The sequence below is a fragment of the Staurois parvus genome, unplaced genomic scaffold, assembly GCF_062004578.1.
Source record: "Staurois parvus isolate SC_StPar_1 unplaced genomic scaffold, SC_StPar_1.0 ptg000648l, whole genome shotgun sequence".
In the NCBI taxonomy this organism is placed as follows: Eukaryota; Metazoa; Chordata; class Amphibia; order Anura; family Ranidae; genus Staurois; species Staurois parvus.
In genome coordinates, this window is record NW_028318444.1 from 1,833,035 (window position 1) to 1,855,795 (window position 22,761).

A 22,761-nucleotide genomic window follows, 5' to 3' on the forward strand; every position below is an offset into this window, starting at 1 on the left:
TACATATTTCATGTTTAGTGGTCATTTGAGATTGTCATTTTCTATATTTCTCTGTAGAAATATTTAGAGAATTTTCATGAACAATATTATGGACTTTCCTAATGTGTTTCAAGCAGGGGTGGACTGACCATTTGGAAACTCGGGCACTGCCCGAGGGCCCGGGGTCAGTAGTGGGCCCCATAAGATGCCCCTGGTACCTTTTTCATAGGCTTTTTTGAGTTTGGGCAAGGACACAGGGGCCCCATGATCCCCTATTGCCCGGGGGCCCCATGCGTTTTCAGTCCACCCCTGTTTTCAAGTTTACTGTATATCAATGCACATCTGTATACATACATCTTTATGCATATACCATTTAAAAATATACAGTATATAAAGAAATGATACCTTCCCTTGAAATGCTGGTATTTCTGGAAGACGTACAGCACAGGGCAAACAGATAAATACATAGTGGAAATGCAGTATATGAGAGCTGTTTGCCTGCCACATAATTTCATTCTCTTCAGCCAGACTTGTGGTACACAAACTTCTGCCACACAGCCTACGTAGTATTGGATCATAGTTGCTGGAAGAACATTGTTCATTTAACATACTGTAGACCCTTCATTTTGGCAAGTGACGGGAGCAATCAGAAGGAGGAAGTGCTAGCAGCCACCAGACAGGCTCGTTAATAAAATATATTTTCCGAAAAATGTAACTACACAAGCCAACTCTGCCTCAGTGGAAAGTTCCATTTCATGTGAAAATGAGAGAGAAACCACCCATAATAATTCAATTAATTACAGAACAAAGAAAAATAAATAAAAGGCTTGGATTAAGCTCACCTAATACATGTGATAGTGGTCACAAAACACAAGTTTTCTAGCTCTGAAAGTTTAAGTAGAAAATGACCATGTGTTGTATTTTGTTTCCATATTCTATCTTTATTCCACGGATTATTCACCTCTGTTTAATAATGTTATATATCTGTTATTGAACTGACAGCCCCAGCATAAAGGGTTTTTGGCCTCAGGCTGATATTAGTCATGTGATGTCTTTCTAAAGTATTATTAAACCCTGTGTTTCTAAATACATGCATTCTTAGCAACATAAATCACCCAATCTACAATTTTTTGTAATATAGCCTCAATACACTTACATTATAATCAATGTATTGATGCCTGCTGCAGATTGACAACTGTGTACCTGAACTTCCATGCCTTGAATACTGCTCAAGCACAGTGCACTAAGGACAGCGCAGGTTCCAGCCCATGCCAATCACTCGCACAGAGCATCTTGCCGCTGGGGCTGTTCACTTCTGTGGACATAAGCAGATTTGTCCATAGTGGCAATAGAGAGCTTACTCTCAAAGGTGGCTCCATGAGACCCTGTAGAGCACAGGTGTCAAACACAAGGCCCGTGGGCCGAATCTGGCCCTCCAGGCCATTTCATATGGCACTTGCACCTCTCCTGCTGGTACCCCCTGGTCTCGACCCCCACCTTGTCTCAGCAGTCGGCAGCAGAGAGAATAGAACTCCTCTGCCAAATCCTTCACCACTCAGTGCAGCTGCAGCACCCCCTCATCTCAGCATTCAGCAGATTCTGATAACTGACTCCACTCCTCCTCTGGTCCTCCATTGGACCCTGCACCTTCTGCTTTCCAGCTCTGCCCCCAAAAAGAGGGTGCACAGTGATGTTAGGGAGGGTGTGGGATTATTGACATCTGATGTAATGGAGGGTGGGGTGCTCTGCACATCTAGTCTTACAGATACAACCAGCCCTTTGAGGGCAACCAGAATACTAATACGTCCCGTGATGAAATGGAGTTTGACACCCTTGCTGTAGAGAATGGAGCCAACTGAAGATAGGGATCAGGAAAGGAAGGGGGGGAAGTTAGAGACATCTAATGCCAAGCACCCACAGGCTGCAGCACTATATAATTTTTTTTTTAAATTTGAGGGTTTAATAAAACTTTCAGGGAAGATGGGACAAGTCATAGCTTTGCCTGAAATCTTATGCTGTCCTCAAAATTGCATAACCAGTGCCTTGGTATTTGGTCATGTAACATGACATGCTTAAGTCTCTGAGCAGCAGTTTTTATAGCTAACTTAGGGGTTCTGTTACCTATTCCAAGGTGGGGAAAGGATGGGGGGTGGTCTTATTTCATTCCAGTTTCAAGGAATTTTTAACGTAGGCAGATTTAAGCAGTAAAGAAGGGGCTATTGTTTATACTAGAGGTCCACTTTAAATCTGAAGTATTATGTATGCAGTATTTGTTTCCATTCTACTAAGTGACATGCCTTAATTTAAAAGGAGATTCATTATACATTACCTGTTTTTTGCTTCAACCAGGTTAATCGGTTGTGGGTGTTTCTCTATAACTACCACTACTATGTAGAGTATTTGTATAAACTAGGGGAGAGTCATAATCTTGTGTTCCCTCTGTGAACACCAAGAACAATAAAGGGATCACGCACCTAGGGGAATGAAGTCTGGTTGTTTATGTAGTTTGCACAGTGTTAATATTTACACAAATACATATGAATATTAGTATGTTTGCTACAGCTTCAGGAAAGTCATGGTAAAGACACATGTAAAAGGCACACATTAATGCAGATCTATAATTAGTAATACATCATTAAATGTATTTTTTAATATAAGCAGTGTAAGTTTAACCCGTTATCAGCTTTGTGCAAATCCGCTACAAAGGAGCTTAGAGTGGAAAAGGAAAAAGCAGTACAAGAAGCCAATCCGTGTATGTCGTACCGAAAGCATGCTGATAAGAAGAAATAGCAGAGTGACACATAGCTAATTAGGGCTCGTTCACACTAGGCTGTTTTGCCAACGCTTGCCAAACGCCCCTATAGCGTTTGGCAAGCGTTGGTCCGGTGTTTGCGGAGCTTTTTTAATGCTTGGCAAACGCTCCGCAAACGCCGCATGCGCGGTTTAGCGGCAGTTGCTAGGCGTTTGCCGAGCGTTAATAACGCCCCACAAACGCCTATAATGCATTTGAGTGGTGTTACCGCTCCGCAAACACCCCGCAACTGCGTCGCAACCGCACCGCAAACGCCGGCCGGGCGTTTGCGGAGCGGCACCATAGACGAGAATAGGAGGCTTCAAAGCCTCCTGACTCGACCAGAGGCGTCCGTTTTGCCGCGACGCAACGCGACGCGACGCAAACGCTCCTGTTAGAACAGCACCATGTGCTGTAATGTGCAGAATTGGCAGAGGCGTTTGGGAAGCGGTAAAAACGCTTCCCAAATGCCTCTCTGCCGCCTGCACACAAGGCTAGTGTGAACGTAGCCTTACTGTGTTGCTTCTCCCTTCACAGTCAGTCACAGGCTGGGCAGGTCAAGGATCACCTAGGCCCAGTGGGTGGGTTGAATGATATCCATCACATTGAGGAAATCTGGGGGGCAGGTAATATGTTGTAATTACTGCAGGGAAATATACTATATTGCCAAAAGTATTGGGACTCCTGCCTTTAAATGCACATGAACTGTAATGGCATTCCAGTCTTAGTATGTAGGGTTCAATATTGAGTTGGCCCACCCTTTGCAGCTATAACAGCTTCAACTCTTCTGGGAAGGCTGTCCACAAGGTTTAGGAGTGTGTCTATGGGAATGTTTGACCATTACTCCAGAAGCGCATTTGTGAGGTCAGGCACTGATATCGGACGAGAAGGCCTGGCTCACAGTTTCCGCTCTAATTCATCCCAAAGCTGTCCTATCGGGTTGAAGTGCAGACCAGTCAAGTTCTTCCACCCCAGACTCAATTACCTATGTCTTTATGGACCTTGCTTTGTACACTGGTGCGCAGTCATGTTGGAACAGGAAAAGGCCATCCCCAAACTGTTCCCACAAAGTTGGAAGCATTAAATTGTCCAAAATGTCTTTATATGCTGACTCCTTAAGAGTTCCCTGCACTGGAACTAATTGGCCAAGGCCAACCCCCGAATAATGACCCCACACCATTATCTTCCTCCACCAAACTTTATACTTTGCACAATGCAGTCAGGCAAGTACGGTCTTCCTGGCACCCACCAAACCCAAACACATCCATCGGATTGCCAGACAGAGAAGCATGATTCGTCACTCCAGAGAACATGTCTCCACTGCTCGAGAGCCCAGTGGCGGTGTGCTTTACACCACTGCATTTGACGCTTTGCATTGCATTTGGTGATGTAGGGCTTGGATGCAGCTGCTCGGCCATAGAAACCCATTCCATGAAGCTCTCTACTCACTGTTGTTGTGCTAATCTGAAGGCCACACAAAGTTTGGAGGTCTTTAGTTACTGACTCTGTAGACAGTTGGCGACTTCTGCACACTGTGCTCTTGGGCATGTGCAGACCTTGCTCTGTCATTTTACATGGCTTACCACTTGGTGACTGAGTTGCTGTTGTTCCCAGTTGCTTCCACTTTGTTATAATACCGCTAACAGTTGACCGTGGAATATTTAGTAGTGAGGAAGTTTCATGAGTGGACTTATTGCACAGGTGGCAACCTATTACAGTGCCACATTTGAATTTGAGCTCCTGAGAGCAACCCATTCTTTCACAGATGTTTGTAGAAGCAGTCTGCATGCCTAGGTGCTTGATTGTATATACCTGTGGCAATGGAAGTGATTGGAACACCTGAATCCAATGATTTGGAGTGGTGTCCCAATACGTCTGGCAATATAGTGTATCTAGTTTGAAGGTGAATATTGCAGCAAAAACTGTTTCTGTTTTTTTATCTTTTAATGAGCTGTTCATTCTTATCTTGTTATTGTTTACTAGAGTTCTGCTTTAACTCTTTTTAACATTGCCTCTTCATAGGCTACACTGTATGCTTAAAAGTTACATGCACCATATGCAAAGCTGCCACTAGACAGGGCAATTTATTAAAGCAGTTTCTAGAGGGGATTAGTTTAATGGAAACAGGGAACTTGTTGCCCACATTCCAGGATAACCCTCGTCATACATTCTCTAAGCCTGAAGCTCTTCTCATTAGGATTCTGCAGGCGTTGGAGACTTTCTCTTTCAGACTTCTGGATGCTCTCATTTCTGTGCTATTTTCTACTGTTTAAAACAAAAATAAATCTTTAATATTGATTTTATATTTGCAGTACTTCATAACTAGTTCATTGACATGCTAGGTTTGCATAGCTGCTAAATAAATAAATATTAAATTACTTACTATCACTAAAAACCATTAGTATATACTGTATTTATTTTATTATTTATATCATTATAAAATAATATATCTATTTTTACCCTGCTTTTACTACAGTTTATAGGCTTTTAGTCGTATACAGTGCATACCTTTCTGCATGGGAACTGGTTTGGGGGCTTGTTATTAGGTTTTATTTACACTGCAGAGAAGGATAATAATTAGCCAGTGCAATTACCATAGTAATCAATCAGTTTTAGGTTTATTTAAGTCAAATTAGAGTGTTCCTAAACCTAGGACCCTTAATTCACTATATCTGGTCTCCCACAGTACACACAACATGGAAATGCAATTCTTTTAAGAATTACACACTGCTAAATACCTTTTCTCATCAGCAGTATATTAGCAGTCTTGTGACGTCTATCAATGAGCACTGGTTAAAGCTTGTAGGAGGAGTTTTCATTCTGCTCTGACTGTCCTAGGAGGCTGCATGACCCCTGACCCTCTGTCTGGACAGTGTTGATTGGCCCTGTGCTGATCACATGCACCGTCCAAAAGAAAAAACTGTCTAGCAATACATACTAATATGAGCATGTGCAAAGTGCTATCTGTACTATCAGCAGATGGATTTGGGACAGTAGAAGAAGGGGAGGATCAGAGAAGACAGGAAAACAGCCTTTTTACACAATGCAGAAGATTAACCCCTTAGGTTTCATAGTGAGTATAACACGTGTGCTTTACTGCATATACAGACTGATTTTACTGATGTGGGTTTAGTAACACTTTAAATGAGTATTGGGGTAGATTTACTAAAACTGGCGCACTCAGAATCTAGTGCAGCTGTGCATGGTAGCCAATCAGCTTCTAACTTCAGCTTGTTCAATTAGGCCTTGACAATAAAACCTGGAAGCTGATTGGTTTCTATGCAGAGCTGCACCAGATTTTGTACTCTCCAGTTTTAGTAAATGTACTTATTCTGCACATTGTCTTATCTAAGAACTGCTCTTGTTGTTCATAACAGCTAATAAGATTTTATTTTTTTTTTCACCCAAAAAACACTGTAAAAAATATGCTGAGAATCTGATTTTTCACCATAGCCAAAAAGAATGGGTCTTTTTTCAGACACTTTGATAAATAAAGCTTGTAGTATTTTGTACAGCGCTAAATAACACAATGTAAAATACGATAAAATTCGATCTAAATAGTTCGATCAAAAATAAATGTTCATCAAAATCCTGCGATTGATTCATAAATAGGGTGAACACAGCTTGTATCAAATCCGGAATATGGCAGAAATGCGCACTCACCGACCGCGCATAGGAAATGCGCATATGTGTATCAAATCCCACAGATGTCGTTATCCTCCAGAAAGAGGTGTCATCAGTCGATCTGCTGGGCTAACAGGGCCTCCTTAGATATGGATCAGCCAAGGTATATGTTCCTTCCAGGTGCAGGATTCCCTCCTCTGGATAAGATATGTAGCTGTGTCTGCCACCCCTCAGTGAGGGGTAAAAATAGGGAAAGTACCCATAGTGTAGTATGTAAATGCTTTATTGGTGCATGAAATCTTAAAAATCAGGTCAGTGAACAAAAGGACAGAGGTCAGTATCCCCTCTGATGATGTGCCTTAGCACGAAAGGCCTCAGGAGGAACTGACAGCCTGTGACGCCTGATCTAGCCGTCCAGACCACGTGGAGGTCTGGCGGCCAACCATTACTAGGGTCAGTATTTATCTTCTTTTATCAACTCCTCACTGTGTGTTCTTCTGGCAATGTGCCAGAATTTTGTTCACTGACCTGATTTTTAAGATTTCATGCACCAATAAAGCATTTACATACTTCACTATGGGTACTTTCCCTATTTTTACCCCTCACTGAGGGGTGGCAGACACAGCTACATATCTTATCCAGAGGAGGGAATCCTGCACCTGGAAGGAACATATACCTTGGCTGATCCATATCTAAGGAGGCCCTGTTAGCCCAGCAGATCGACTGATGACACCTCTTTCTGGAGGATAACGACATCTGTGGGATTTGATACACATATGCGCATTTCCTATGCGCGGTCGGTGAGTGCGCATTTCTGCCATATTCCGGATTTGATACAAGCTGTGTTCACCCTATTTATGAATCAATCGCAGGATTTTGATGAACATTTATTTTTGATCGAACTATTTAGATCGAATTTTATCGTATTTTACATTGTGTTATTTAGCGCTGCACTTCTCTTATTATTTTACTTGTATAGAGGTGGTTGTGATCATCTTTAGTGCTTTGAGCTGCTTATGTGACAATTTATCAGTAGCGCTCACTTTGTTCTATATCAAGTATTTTGTACAGCTCTAGTGTAACAAACAGCAACCAATCCAAAATCATCTTAAATTCTTTAGACTATTTTAAAGATATAAAATACGTGATCAGGGATGTGCCCAACTTTCCTGGCCTTGAACTTTTTTCAGCCATCCTCTACAACTGGGTCAACCTGCCTGCTAATACTTGTGCAATGGTGAAAATCAGAAACATACCTGAAAAAAAACAAACAAACAAAACAACTGAGTGAACACCTTACATGCTTCGCCCATTCAGCAGATGAAAATGGTGGTTGCCCGCAGCTCCACGTGGCCTGTACCAAACCATTGGCAATACCAATCTTTTTTCTTCCCCTCATGAAGAAGATGAGTGGCTGCCCAAAGAACCAGGGCTTACACAGAATGTGCAGGTGATCCAGCAATGTCAGGCATCCTTAACCACACACATAGACACACTCAGGGTGGACCTCTCTAACCTAAAGAATGATGTGGATAAGGTATAGGATATTCAATGCAGAGCAATGCATTAGCACTTTGGAAGTTTATTTGAATTATATGTTTATTTTTTTAAGGAAAATCACTTCTGATCATAATGGACTGGTAGCTAAATTGGGTTATCTGGAAGACTGCCTATTCAAAAATAACTTGCACATTCAGTATTTGGTATTTGGCTTTTTGGAAGGTTCTGAGGGTCACAACCCAGAGGAATTCTTGGAGGTCCTAAATTTTCCCTTTAAGCTACAATTTTCTGTATATGGTGGTGGTCTGGTTTTTCCAACTTTGCAGACAGAAAACGAATGCAACCGCCACATCTAATGATTAGTAAACTGCTATGTATTACATTTAATAACGGTTTAATAATGCAGCTGTGGAATTGATGAATGTGACTATTGTGGAATTGATGAAGCTTTGATAATTCTTCTCTATAGAAATGGGCCTCTAGGCAGCAATAACTTTTCTTTATCAAAAGTATCTTTTAAGATCATTTGCATGTGTTGGAACAAAATTGCTGACTCCCTGTTGGTTCTTTCTCCAAGCAATCCTCTTTGGTATAACCCTCAATTACAAGAGATTTACAAATGTCTGGATGTAGTGACGCTAATATTCTCACCAATTAATACATGAAGGCAAATTTAAATCCTTCCAGGATTTGAAAAACAAATGTAATATACTAAGTTCCTACTTTAAATTACCGTAATCTATCTACAACACAGGTGTCAAACTGGGGACACTCCAGCTGTTGCCAAACTACAAGTCCCATGAGGCATTTTAAATTGATATCTTGATACCTATCTTTTCTTTTTTACCAAGCCATGTCTATACTAGAAAAAGCTAAGACCATTTGGCAAAACAATATTTCAAAAGTAAATGATGAGGTATAGGAAAGCACACTCTATTCTTAAGTGCCTTCAGTCATCTCCTCTAGGGATAGGATGATCCAATTAAAATACCTTGCATAGGATATAATATACCCTTCATAGGCTGTATCTTATTAGGAAAGCAGAAACACCCACGTATCATAGATGCAAGATTGAATTAGTAATTTTATGCACATGATATGGAGAAGCACACATATCCAATCCTAGTAGTCAGAAATGAATGCATTTATTTTGGTAAATCTTCGCATGCCTGGCATTTGCATTTCAAGGTGCCTGTTGGGGGACTTTGTAGATGCTGCAAAGTCACCAGGTTTGTACGTCTTGTTTTTCATTCTTGAGAATCGTTCTGTGGCTAAATGTCCTGCAATTTGTATGTTTTATCTGATGTACGTCCTGAAATGAACATGTATGCATAGAAGTTGTGTGCCTTGTTAAATAAGGTGATATTAGTAATAATACAGTCCCAATCTGTCTGGGTTGGATATTAAGCAATGCTGTTTTATGGTGCTGTGAACTGCGTTCTTGGCAGAAGACACCTCCTGTGTAATGTTTAATAGGAGGATAAGGTTATTGATCTTTTATGAGAAACTAAAGCTGGCTAGTTCATAAGGTTCTCTTTATGTATCTTTAATACCCCAAATCGGAAGAGGTCCAGGATTTGTAATGTTGTTCTCTTCCCGCTGAGAAAATCACAAAATATTTATTGCTTCAACACAAATCTTCGCACAGCTGAATTTTTGACATTTACACATTCCTCTGTACTTCAGTAATAGGTGTAAGAATGCTTTATGGCAGCGTAAACATTTTACCTAAAAAAAAAAAAAAAAAAAAAAAGAAAAGTGACATACTAGTTAAGCAATGAAATGTGCAAAGCAGAACATTGTGGGGAACCCAGAGATTGCTGGCATGCACGACTGGTGGGAGAGAGGCACACGGCATCAGAGCATTTATATATGAGAATCAAATGAACATACAAACAGACAGAAATGGCACTGGAGGAGTATATAGATGAATAAAAATGGTTCATACAATGTCCAATGAGTAACAATTGCAGCATCAGTGGCAGCACCCTTAGAGTGAAGCTAAGACTCTGTAATGAAAAGAAAGGGAAACAGAGGGGCGCCAGACTAAGTGTAGCATTAAAAGACTTGGTTTTATTAAATCATGCAATTAGCAACTCACAAATACATGGAGAAATTAGTCATGTCAGTACATCCACAGATCCCTCCTCGGTAAAGTTAGCCACTATGACAGCCACAAAGCAGTCTAACGGTGAATGATGGACTCCAGGCAGCTGCCAGCCGCCACGGTGACCAGCGTGGAATGCAAGATGATGTTGGGCTGGAAGTGATGTCAGCACAGAGACGTGATGCCGTAAATATGGGCAGTAAGGTGTTTCGGAGCTTCCACTTCTTCATCAGACCTAATTGGTGTCCATCTTATATCAGCTGCAAACAAGGCGGAATTTCAGAGGACAGTCCACTATTAACTTGCCAATATTAAAAGAAAACTCTAACATTACATAGAAAGGACAAAACGTGACGTGTTATAACAACATGCTGACACCTTGCCAATATTAGGGGGAAACTCCAACAGTACAGTATTAATGAAACTTCCATTACAGACAGCAGTGTATAAAATCATGTGTACATGCTTATCCATGATACAGCCAACAAAATGAACTACGGCTTTTTAATTTAATTTTTTTTCTGTTGTCTTTAATGATATAATTACACGTTTCAAATGGCCTTATGCCTACATGAGATGTGCATGATAAAATCCCTAATAATGGTCAGAAGGACCCAAAAACATGAAAAAAAATTAGAGAAAGCTGTTGGTGACATCATGGGAATCCCTACCTGTGCTATGCCAACGCAGTTGCTGTACTAGCTACGAGTCACTCTCAATTAAACTCGCCGTTCTAGCTGGGAAGGGGGGTATGAATTGGGAGGGGGGGAGTGTGTCTGGAAAGTTGACTACAGAGATACAGACACACTGTTTTGGCGCAATGTCCCATAATTCTAGCAGGGAAACAGTGAGATGTAAACCATGAAAATCTGTTTCTGTGCTTGGTGTGGTCGGATTGGAAAAGTAGGCAGTGCCACCAAAATATAAATACATAGTTACATAGTTTATAAAGTTAAAAAAAGACACAGGGGTTTATTTAAAGCTATAGCTGGTTCACTCAGAATCTAATGCACTTCTGCATAGAAACCAATCAGCTTACAGGTTTTATTCCTAAAGCTTAATTGAAAAAGCTGAAGTTAGAAGAACCCTCAAGGGGTGTACAATCTAAGGTCCCTAACTCACATTCATACATACACATACTAGGGCCAATTTAGACAGGAGCCAATTAACCTACCAACATGTCTTTGGAGTGTGGGAGGAAACTGGAGTACCTGGAGCAAACCCACGCAGGCACAGGGAGAACATGCAAACTCCAGGCAGGTGGTGATGTGGTTGGGATTCAAACCAACGACCCGAGTTCCCGAATAATGGGAATCGATCCTTATAGCTGAAGTCCTCCATCCCCCTTATTAATTTTGTTGCCCTTCGACGGCTTTTTCTAATTCAACAACTTCTTTCTTGAAGGTTGGTGACCAAAACTTGATTGCATATTCAAGATAAGGCCAAACCAGTGCTTTGTAAATGGGTAGAATTTTGATTTATCTCTTGAATATATGCCTTTTGTAATGCACGAGATTGCTTTGCTAGCTTTGTTAGCTGAGGCTTAGCATTGCATGCTGTCTGTGACCAGCACCCTCAGATCCCTTTCCATTACTGATTCTCTTAAGGGAAACTCTCCTAATCTGTAATTTTCATGTGTATTTTTTAGCACCCAAGTAAATAACTTTACATTTCTCAATAGTAAACCTCTTCTGCCATGTAGCTCCCCAAACTCAATATCTTCTTGTAATGAAGCTCCTGTGCCGAAGTTGTTTCCCTTCATTATTTGATATCATCAGCAAACACTGATTCCAACCTCTTTATCAATAATAAACAAACTGAACAGCATTGGGCCCTAACCCTGGGGCACACCACTCACAACTTGGTGATTCAGAGAATGAGTCAGTTATCATTACTCTCTAGAACCATTGAACCTACGTAACCAAATTCCTATCCATGCAAATACAATTTCATTAACTCCAATATACATTATTTTATAGATTAAACATTAATGAGGTATACTATCAAATACCTTAGCAACATCTAGATAAACTATGTCCACTGGACTTCCACCATCCAATTTCTCACTTACTCTCTTATACAATGATAGCTGGTTGGTATGACAAGAACAGTCTTTCATAAATCCATGCTGGTTGTCATTTATGATACTTTTATTACACACAAAGTTCTTTTTAGAGTCTCTTAATATTCCCTCAAATATCTTACATACTACTGATGCTAGGCTGACTGGTCTTTGGTTTCTTGGTAGGCCTCTCAGTCCTTTTAATGTAAATTGGTATCACATTTGCTCTATGCCAATCAGCTGGTACCATTTGAGTAAATAAATTGTCCTTAAAAATCAAAAGTAGGGCCTTGGCTATACTGCACTAAAAATCCTAAGGACTTGCGGTTGTAAGCCATCTGGACTTGGTGATTTCTTTACATTAATTTTCTCCAGTCTCTTTTTATCTGGTTTTGCATCAGCCACAGCTATCAAACCCATTATTTTCATCTGTAAAAACTGAAGAGAAAAAATGATTTAATACATCTGCCTTTTTACTGTCATTTGTGACCAGCTTCCTGTGTTCATCCATTATTCGGCCAATCTATTCTTTTACAACATTTTTCTATTGATAAATTTAAAAAAAATTGGATTTGTTTTACATGCTATAGCAATGTGTTTCTTGTATTCCATTTTAGTTGCCCTAATTGCTCCCTTGCATTTATTGTTGCACTTCTTGTAAATTTGAAATGCCAAGGGTGTCCCTTCTACTTTGTACTTTTTAAAGGCTTGTTTTTTCCTATTTATTTGTTTTTTTTACACTAGAATTTATCCATATAACGTTTAACTATATTCTTTTATGGAATACGACTAATGCACTTGTTTTATTTGTCTTTAAAACACTTCAACTTGCCTTGTGTGCTATTTGTTGGAAATATTTGGTCCCACTGAGTGTTGTGCAGTAGCTTTACTTTAATTAAAAAGAAAAAAAGCTAGCTTTAATAAGCTTTTATTAAAGCTAGCTTTTTTTTTTATTTACAAATACATCAGGCTACAGTTCCCAACACCTACATAAAATGAAAGACATACTGTATTTGCACTAATATATTTGATATTTAAATGACAGCGGTAGAGTTTAGTTCCAGCTGTGGATGGGGCTAAATTTTGACTTTGAGAGATATTGAGGCTCTTTGTAAAGCTGGGGACCTCCCTAAGTAATGATTTGAGAACCATTGAAGGTGAATTTTACCAACAATCGTAGATTAAAAATAAGGTTTTTTGAGCCATACTTGATACCAGCTAGTTCCTTGCTTTTCAAATCAAGAAAGGTGGAGTGGAGATACTGTTTTTTCTCTTTTTACTTCCACACTATAATTGTAATGAGAGTTTGCACAGGTGTTTAGAAGTACAATAGACATGATGTACATTTTACTTACAATCTCCACTGTTGATGTAATCAGTGACATGATGAGAACTACTGCTATTCCTTCACTGCATTGTCTTTTGCCAAGAATGATCTTATTTACCTTTGTTTTGATGCACTGGGTGTGATTGATAACAAGTGACTTTTGTTTGCCCTCTGCCTGCAGGTGTGATGGGAGCGCCTGGCCACCAACAGAAGAACTAAGACAGCAGCCTCGTAAATACAGTCTGGAATCAGAGCTACAGGTAAGAGAGAACCAATAAGCATGGATCTGTAACATCTTGTGATGAATGAAATCATGGATTTGTTCCATGTGCTCTGATTTGTTTGAACATAATTCTAAAGTTAGGTTGAAAAAGGACACATCTATTGAGATCAAACAAAAAGAAAAATACAGTGAAATATTGTGCACCATCAGAGCTCTAAACCCACAACTAATGCAGAGAAAGGCAAAGCCCTTTTAAAGAATGATTAATTTTGCTCCAATAGAAAAAAATCCTTCCAAGGCAATTGGGGGCTCTCTGGATCAACTTTCTACTGTGTAATTTCTTCCAATATTTATAATTAGTTATGTTGTTATATTTAGAAAAACCACCAGCTTGTTTTTTTACTTTTTTAAGCAATCTACTGAATATGGTAATAGCCTGGATCCTCTGGTCTTTGACTAATTGTGGTAATGAATCAGGTCCAAGGGCTACATCACTCGCCACTCCCCAAATATGGTAATGACCATATTTAGTTAATGTTTTCACCCGGGACACCTGGCACTATGTTTACTCCTGGGAGGGGGCAGATATATGGAGGTCTCCTTATTATAAAGGGGGCTTCTAGATTCTGCTTCCCTTTTTGGAGGACTGGATGTGGGGGAAGAGTTCCTTGTTCCTCAACATTCTTCTTTTACAAACTGCAGCCTGGTATCGAATGCTTTTATTAAGTCCATGATCTACCATAACACACAGATCCTGGTGTATGTATGTTACATGCATGTTTCTGGACTCCAAGTACATACCAAGTACATACCTTTACATGATGATATATCATTTATGTATTGGTTAAAAAGTAAGGGACCCAACACTAAACCTTGGGGCCCACCACTAACAATCTTAGGTTGTTCAGAGTTTGAATCAGTAATAAATCATTATTCTATAAATGTGTATATATAGACCACGCTGCCATAAATGTGAATCAAAATTACTAAACAGTTTGCCACTTGTAAAAGTGCAAAAATAAGTAATTAAACTACACCAACAAATACAACTAATATCCAATGTATCAATGAATCCCATTCAAATAATAGTTGCTTAAAAAAACAAAAGGTAAGTGAACAGGTTCTAGTGCCATTAGTAACAGTTCAACAGGTGACTGCTTCCAGGTGATCCAGATGACCCACATGAATTTACAATGACCACTATGGATAGACCTTCTATTACTAGATAGGACCCACTGCACTTTTTTGGTTGCACCCACTGTGCATCTTGCCACCAACTTGACCACACACATGTACCAGGATACAATGCAATATATCTTATATATATATTTCTTCCAATGCAATATATCTCCACTCCAAAAATGGTATCAGGGAAAAGTTAATTGCACAAAGCAGCCGACGTCCAAGCATGGAAGTTAGACACATTTTGAAGACTGCAGCAGCCATAATCACATTAATCTGTGTTTCCATTTTTTGGTTTTGCCTGTTTTCATTATTATTTAATGAATCATTATTAACTACTCTAAATATGTCCTGCGAGGACGTTTTATTCTAACAGCTGCAACCACCGCTGTCAAAAAACATTGCAGCTGCTATTCAAGAAAAATATTTCAATAACTCCCTTCGGTAGATGTCAATTAAACAATTGATTTGTGTCGAGCGGGGACTGCCACATACTGATCACTGAACCAGCCAAGTTTTGAGCAATGTATGGCCAGATTTATGTTGTCTCCACTCTAGATGGAGGAGCAATGGAGCCACCCTTGGACAGCAGTATTGTCAACCTGGTGAGAGGTTAGTTTTAGATGCAGTGGAAGATTTAGATATGTATGATAAACAAATTAAAGCCACACTTCAGCTAAGACACTCTTTTAAGCAGTTACAAGATGTTGGGTGTTAGGAGCTGATCCTTTTGGGATAAAGGTTTTACATAAATGAATAAAAGCTGGCCACTTTAAATGCCCTTAGCAGTGTTAAATGGTATGTCTGAACTGATCCTTCCTTGAATATCATAGCCCCCTCCTTTTCTGGAAGTGTCTAATTACTGTTTGTGCTGGTCAAGCTCCTCTGAACATTCTCTCACCTCCCTATAGAACCTTTTTTTAGCAGCCAGGGGAACAAGGAAAGGGGGATACTAAGAATTGTCACATTAGAGTTTGCAGGGGCAGATGACATCCCATCCAGCAGGGCAACATCCAGCAGTACTCTCAAGGCTTTTAGATATCTACACAGGTGCACCTTTTACAGGCAAAAACCGTTCTAAAATACGTTAAATGTACATATAATCTTATGGGAATTTTTTTTTCTTTTAGATGAATGGTCAGCTGACAGGGTTTCTAAGCTGATTAAGAAACATATATTTGCTGAACCATCATAAAATTGTTATAGTAAAAAACTGTATTGGGCAATTTAATCCAAAAAAATTTAAAAAAATGGAAGATAATGTTTGCTGAACTGTCTTGATTTTCATTCCTTTTGTTCCTCTTCTATGTGTGTTAGGATTTTTTAGCAGTAGAAATTCTATCTGTTAGTATATCCCAAACCACAGCTTTAAAATCTGCACCTCTTGGTAAATATAACTGTTTTGACAACATTACTATATAAACATCTGTCACAGTAATCCCAGAGCTCCTTGTAAAGTCAATGAACTGGAGTTCAATGTAGATGGCATGATTGTTGTGGCAGCAAATTATTGCCATTTACTAAGTCAAGGTCAAGTAGTACCAAAGATCTGAGAGCCTGATAACATTTTCTCTGACTCTGAACTAACATCTGAAATGGACCTTTCTTGTAACCTACAACGTATCTTTCTCCATCTGCTTTCTCCCTTGGGATGCCATAATCAGACTGCAAATAGATTGTATGCAAGCTTTGTCTTGACAGTGGAAATTATAAGTTATAAATGTATGATTGAAAGCATAGCTGGAGTGTTTTCTAAGAACACAGGGAACTGTCACACTGACAATTAGCAGAGGGGCTACCTACAAAGCTACGTTTCACATTACTAACCCTTTGATTGAAGTATTATTTGCATCTGTATGCTTACACACAGGGATTTTTTTCTCAAAAAATAGATGCAGGAACTTAACCATGACCCCCCAAAACCCCCCTCCACCACACACACACCCTCCAAACTGCATCAAATATTGGGTGTGGTCAAATTTCACAAACAGTAGGAGGGTCTTAATGGGCCATTAAATACCACAAGTGCATTATGTACGTAGTGCAGAGTTCAGGGTATGCACTGCATACAGAATGCAGAGTTCAGGGGTGCACTACACACAGAATGCAGAGTTCAGCCTTTTTCCACAGCTGCTTACCTCTTCACCCCCTATCCACATCTCACTTTCGACCCTCTTTAGCACTGACCTCTGCATGCAACCCCCCTCCACTGCTCTCATTACCCCCCCCTTCAACTTCTTAAAAGCTCCACCATCTTTCACATTTCTTACTTTTGTTACTGTAATAACCTGAAGCATCCAGCCGGCTCTAGCACCTCCCTGCACACCTTAGGTGGCTCCACCTCTCTCACTTGCAGGGAATAATCTAGTGGGGTGTTGGCACCCGCACTGCATTTCAGGCACCTGCATCTCCCTTGTCTCCATCCTGCACTCAGTGGGCATTGATCAAGAGATCATATCTGCGGGAGCCATTGGCTGACAAGCTGTCACTTGTAAACACAGAAGCCAAATGATAATGGTGAGCAGGGAGCAGAGGGCCTGAGCCAGAAGTGGTAGAACTGATTTCCACCAAGTTGCAGCTGAAAAAAAGCCCTGCTTACACACAAAATATAGTGTCAATACATATTGAGAAAATATCTACATTAAAATAATGTAAAAACCTTACAAAACAAGTGTGACTGCTGTAGGTACACATGGGGCATATCTTTAATTTCTGACTGGACTGCTTTGTTCATGTAAGATTGTTGCTTTTTCTACTGTCCTATGAAATAAAGTCCAGGCCTGGTCATGTGTATTACCATTTTCTTTACCTATAAAGGACCTTTGAAGGCCAAATACCAATAAGCAAAGAAAATATAATAAAACTAATAAGACAATAAAAACGAAATATTCTAAACAAACCATGGGAAGCACACTGACCTAGTAGCTAGTACAGACGACTTGCAGCATTATAATTCTGGGTTTATTACCACCAGTGATGCTTACTTTGAGTTTGTATGTGTTTCTTCCAGTTTTACAAGTGTATATAAACCCAATCACTAAAATTATATATATTTATGTTTTAACATGTTAAAGTAATTTCAAAGGTCAGTTTTAATATTTTTAACCACCTACCTTCCGGCTGTTGTATATAAATGGCCGGAAGGTGGCAGTACTGGGTTGGGTGGCCGTTCCTCCGGACACAGTGGAACACCGATCATCGGATGGGACCTCTGTGCGAGGTCCTGATCATGTGATCACTGATTGGCCAATCAGTGATCACATGCAGAGTAGTAAGCAAGATGTCACTTCTGACATCATTGCTTACTTTGTGTGAAATCTGTGAATGTTCACAGAAATCACATGGTACAAGGCTATTCACAACAGCCTTGTACCATGTGACAAGCTGTAACCAATCACAGCTCACACAGTAGTTCTCATTGGCTGCAAGAATGCAGCCAGAGAGGAGAAATTATTGCTTTTACAGCCTTTATGGGCGTAAAAGCAATCAGTGTAAAAAAAAAAAAAAATCTTCATCACCCCCCACAAGTAGTACAGTGTCACCATGGTGACATTGTACTGCTAGGGTGACAGTATGTAAAAAAAAAAAGAAAAAAACCCCATAAATAATAATATAAAAAAAATGTTTAAAAATTACAATTTTTGGTTATAAACTATTTTGGGTTATTTTTTTTTTTACTAAAAGGATAACGGAATAAATTTTGGCCAAGATTTATGATGAAATATTATTTATTTGCAACATTTTATAAGAAAAACACTTTTTCATGTACATAGCAAAAAAAAATAAAAATCCCAATGGTGAATAAATACCACTAAAATAAAGCTTTATCTGTCTCAAAAAAATGCTACAAATTTCATATAGGTACAGTGTTGCATTACTGCACAATTGTCATTCAAAGTGTGATAGCACTGAAAGCTGAAAATTGGCCTGGACAGGAAGGGGGAGAAAGTGTCCGGACATGAAGTGGTTAATAAACCTGCAGCTTTCATTAAAATAATTCCTAGTGATCATGCCACAAAAGTCCTCATTCACATACTTCCTGTTATGTTCAGTGTTCTGCCTATGTCTCCCAATTGTTCTCCTAAGTTGTCATTCCACACGCTCTTCCATTGAAGACTACCAGCGGCCATGTGAAAGCACATGGTCCATGGTCAACACAATGCACATAGTCCTCTGATATTACCATCAGGTAAGATGTCATGAGAAATGTCCTGCAGCCATTGCTTGAGTGCATGCTTGTAAACAAGAAGTGGCTGCAAAGAAGCTAGAGGAGACCAGTAGCACTAAGATAGAGAAGTTAAAATATGATGCAAACAGCATTTTATTAAAAAAAATAGTGATTGTTTATGGGACACAGAGCTTTAGAAAACCAAGTGCCATTCCGTTACCATTTACATGCAGAGTAACTGATATTATTGCAAAAAGTAGCCTTTGAAACGAAATATATCAAATATTTAATGCTGGGGGATGGTGGAATACCTTAAAGTTGAATTCTGGGTTCTCTCTCGCCCCTCCCCCCACTAACTAGTTTCTGAAAATACCAACCTAAATGCCCCTTTTCCTTACCTAAAATCATGGGTCACATGATGCTTTAGCTTCTTCTTTTGTGTAGAGATAGGGTCCTTCTGTAGGTGTCCACATCATTTCCACCACAGCAGGATCCTTTCAAACACACTACTGATTGGGGCGAGAGGTAGCAGGGGGTTAAATTTTGTTCAGAGATGGCCTTTAATCTATGTTCCTAAAGCAGCTCACCCACACAAGAAAGGGGGCTGACACTCCTAATTTATCATATACAATGTAGGACTAAGAGTAGATAAATTGTATGTGATGATAATGGCAGGAGGGGCAACGACAAGAATAGTGGGATAATGACAAGAAGAGATCAGCGGGTAGGAGGACTACAGGGCCATGAATTAAGGCAAGTTTTTCTCTGTACAGGATCATCCCCTAGTAAAGCAAGCAATATATTTTGCATCAGCTGGACAAGGGGCATTAATATTTATCTCATGCATGCCAGGGTTAGGCTTTAAATAACTGCAGAACATTACAAAGTGTATTGTTTGTTGATGTTTACAGTTTCTAGAACATGGCAGAATAAAATGCTTTTGTTATTATTTGTGTTAGAGCAGTAATTAATACTGAATGTTATGCACCCAAAGGTCACATAAAACACATGTGATCTTTGACTGCTCTCATGTATTGAGGGTTACGGATCTGGACCTTTGATGTTTGCATGCCTCCGGGTACTGATCTGTTAGTATGTGTGAATGTTTCTTTATGGCAATCTGATTGGCCATGCTGATTGCCTCTCACAGCCAGGATGTCTTGTATAATAGTACAAGGAAATTCGTGGGAATGCATAGGCGGGATGAGACTTCAGTCTTTTTTTATTTGTGGTTTAATCTCTTGTGACTTCTTATTGTTTGTCACATAAGATACTATTCCATAAAGTCTAAGTTTAAAGAAAACTCAAAAGTAGAGTACTTTGTGTTCACAAATACAATATTCTAAGATATTACTGTGAAATAAATGTATATTTCCTTTTATATATATTTATTTCAAGTGGTACTTCAGCCTAAACTTTTTTGATATTTTTAGACAGAATTAAAATCCATGTTTTTAATGTACTATAGCCACTTCTTGTCCTGATGACAGTGGGCAAGAAGAGAGATAATGAGACTAAATCTTTCCAGCAGGAACATAGTCAGTTAAAAAAAGAAAAAAAAACACAATTTTAATAGTCTGGAAAAGTTGTCCTGAAGAAGCTAACAGAGAAATGTGTTGACCTAAGAGGGTTCATCAGCACATATTAATATATGTTTAAGTGTTGCAGAAACACATGCTGCAATAATTTCAATACATCAAATAGAATTATAAAAATGTGACTTGATTATAATAACCAATTGATGCAAAGTTATTCCTACAGAAATACATATACTAATCATAAAAGTCCAAAATGTTAAAATATAAGTGTCCAAAAAGAAAAGTGAAAAAATTGTGACCACATCCACCAAAGTTAGAGACTCAAAATGAAGGTATCCTGAAGATAGCTGAAAAGGCCTCCACCAGAAAACACAATGCAGGCTTATCAGATAGCTGTCACCTTCTAACTAAGGAAAGGTCAAAATGCGCATCAGCACAGTGATTCCTCAGGAATAGTTTGAAACAGTTAAGGAAATCCTTTATTATAAAACAGTATATCACTCACTTTTAAAATGTTGCAACTGCGCTTTAAAACACAATCTCTGGATGGTAAGAAAATTGCCTCCTGCGGACTTCTGGTTACGCAATGACGTGACAGCAGGCTCTACCCTACGTGCTTTGTCACATCTGACATCACGGACGCTATGCTGGGTCATCACAATTTATATAGCAAGTAAGCGGCCAAGACTCACTGATCCCATTGAGTTCACTCCATTTAGCTTAACCAAGTCTCATTCTGAATTAGCACCTATTGAGTAAACACGCTTTAATACAAAAATACTCCAAACCTCACTTTGAGTACTTAGATGTATATTTAAGTGTGAATTAAATAGGTTGATATTGTGAATGATAATTAACAGTTGTAAGTTACTACATATTAGGAGGAGGATCACATATAGAGCAACTGATTTTAAGATATTAGTAGGTCCATTTGATTTAATCAGTTTTGGAAACATAAGTGAATTAAAAATGCGCAAATGGTCAACAATAACATTTTAATTTAATACCAAGCAGCATATATATATATATATATATATACAGGATATAATACATAAAGATTGACAATTGTTATGGACACCGTGCTGTGCTTGTATGGCAATACAAAATTCAATGAACATGAAAAAAAACATATAAACAATGTGCATTATAATGTATAGCATAACATTTAAACATCCATACACCAGTGAAACAAGTCCTGGATCTCACAATATTCATTGCACAAGTGAGAATTGAGCATCCAAATGCAATAAAACACTTGTGTTCAAAGAATCTTCATGATCCAACCAGTTCTCAAACCACCTCAGCAAACATATGAGCTTACCAGGGGAAATGTGACTCTCAATGTAATGAGTCAATCAATGCTGTATGCATCCACCAATCTGCAGTCAGTGTATGGGAGTAAAAAGCCACCACTTCACAGATATGAATAAATATCCTCGAACTGATGCTCAGAAAAAGAAGAAAAGAAGAACACTATGCTCGCATTTTGTAAAATCTTCTATACACAGTTTATAAAAATGGTTAAACGCAATTACAAACACATAGGAAATGATCTACATCAAACAAACTACAATTCTAATCAATCAAATGGCGGCCGCGCATGTGTGGTGACATAACTTCCGGCTCCACCCTACAGGTTTCATCACATATGAAGTAATCAGGGACATATCTTGATGTATATACTCTCTGTAAATGCTTCTTCAATTTTCACCAGTTCTAAATTCATAACCAAGCTGTGCAATATATGTACTGAAAAACAACTTTATGGTAAATGAAAAGCATCCCAACTTTCCCTTCCCCATATCCCCACTGTGGTTATTTTTATATTATAATTTTTAATATTTTTATAACACAAGGGTGGGAATTTTAGGATAAAGACTAAACTGTTTATTAATGCAATATTGCATATCATATTTTTTTAAGTAAAACTCGGGGGGGTCATTATTCGACAGAATGTGCTTCTTGGGCTTTCCATTTTGAGATCCAGTTTACAAAATGTTATATTAAAATGTGTTTTATGTGGTAGAAGGAGGCTGAATGATGGATTACCTCATATATTGGCATCAGATGTGATTAAGAGTCTCTTGAGATCAGCTTACTCTTTGTTAGAGAACTAACTTGAAGCTACTGGTACAGTCATTTAAGCCAACCACACATTTACAAGCAATTTATTTATTTTTTTTGAGTCACATATCACTAGTCTGGACTCTTTCTGATGCATGCTGAGGTCAGATTACTGCTTGGATTCCTGAAGTACAAG

The 22,761-nt window shown here is 39.0% G+C and overlaps 1 protein-coding gene across 1 annotated transcript in view; it reads left to right on the plus strand.

Annotated features, from left to right (window-relative positions):
• Window positions 1-22,761, plus strand: part of PDLIM4 (PDZ and LIM domain 4) — a 242,311-nt gene that overhangs the window by 109,540 nt on the left and 110,010 nt on the right. Inside the window, exon 3 of the mRNA XM_089694062.1 lies at window positions 13,572-13,650. Within this exon, the coding sequence (XP_089550188.1) occupies window positions 13,572-13,650 (79 nt within the window). The remainder of the gene's footprint in view (window positions 1-13,571; window positions 13,651-22,761) is intronic.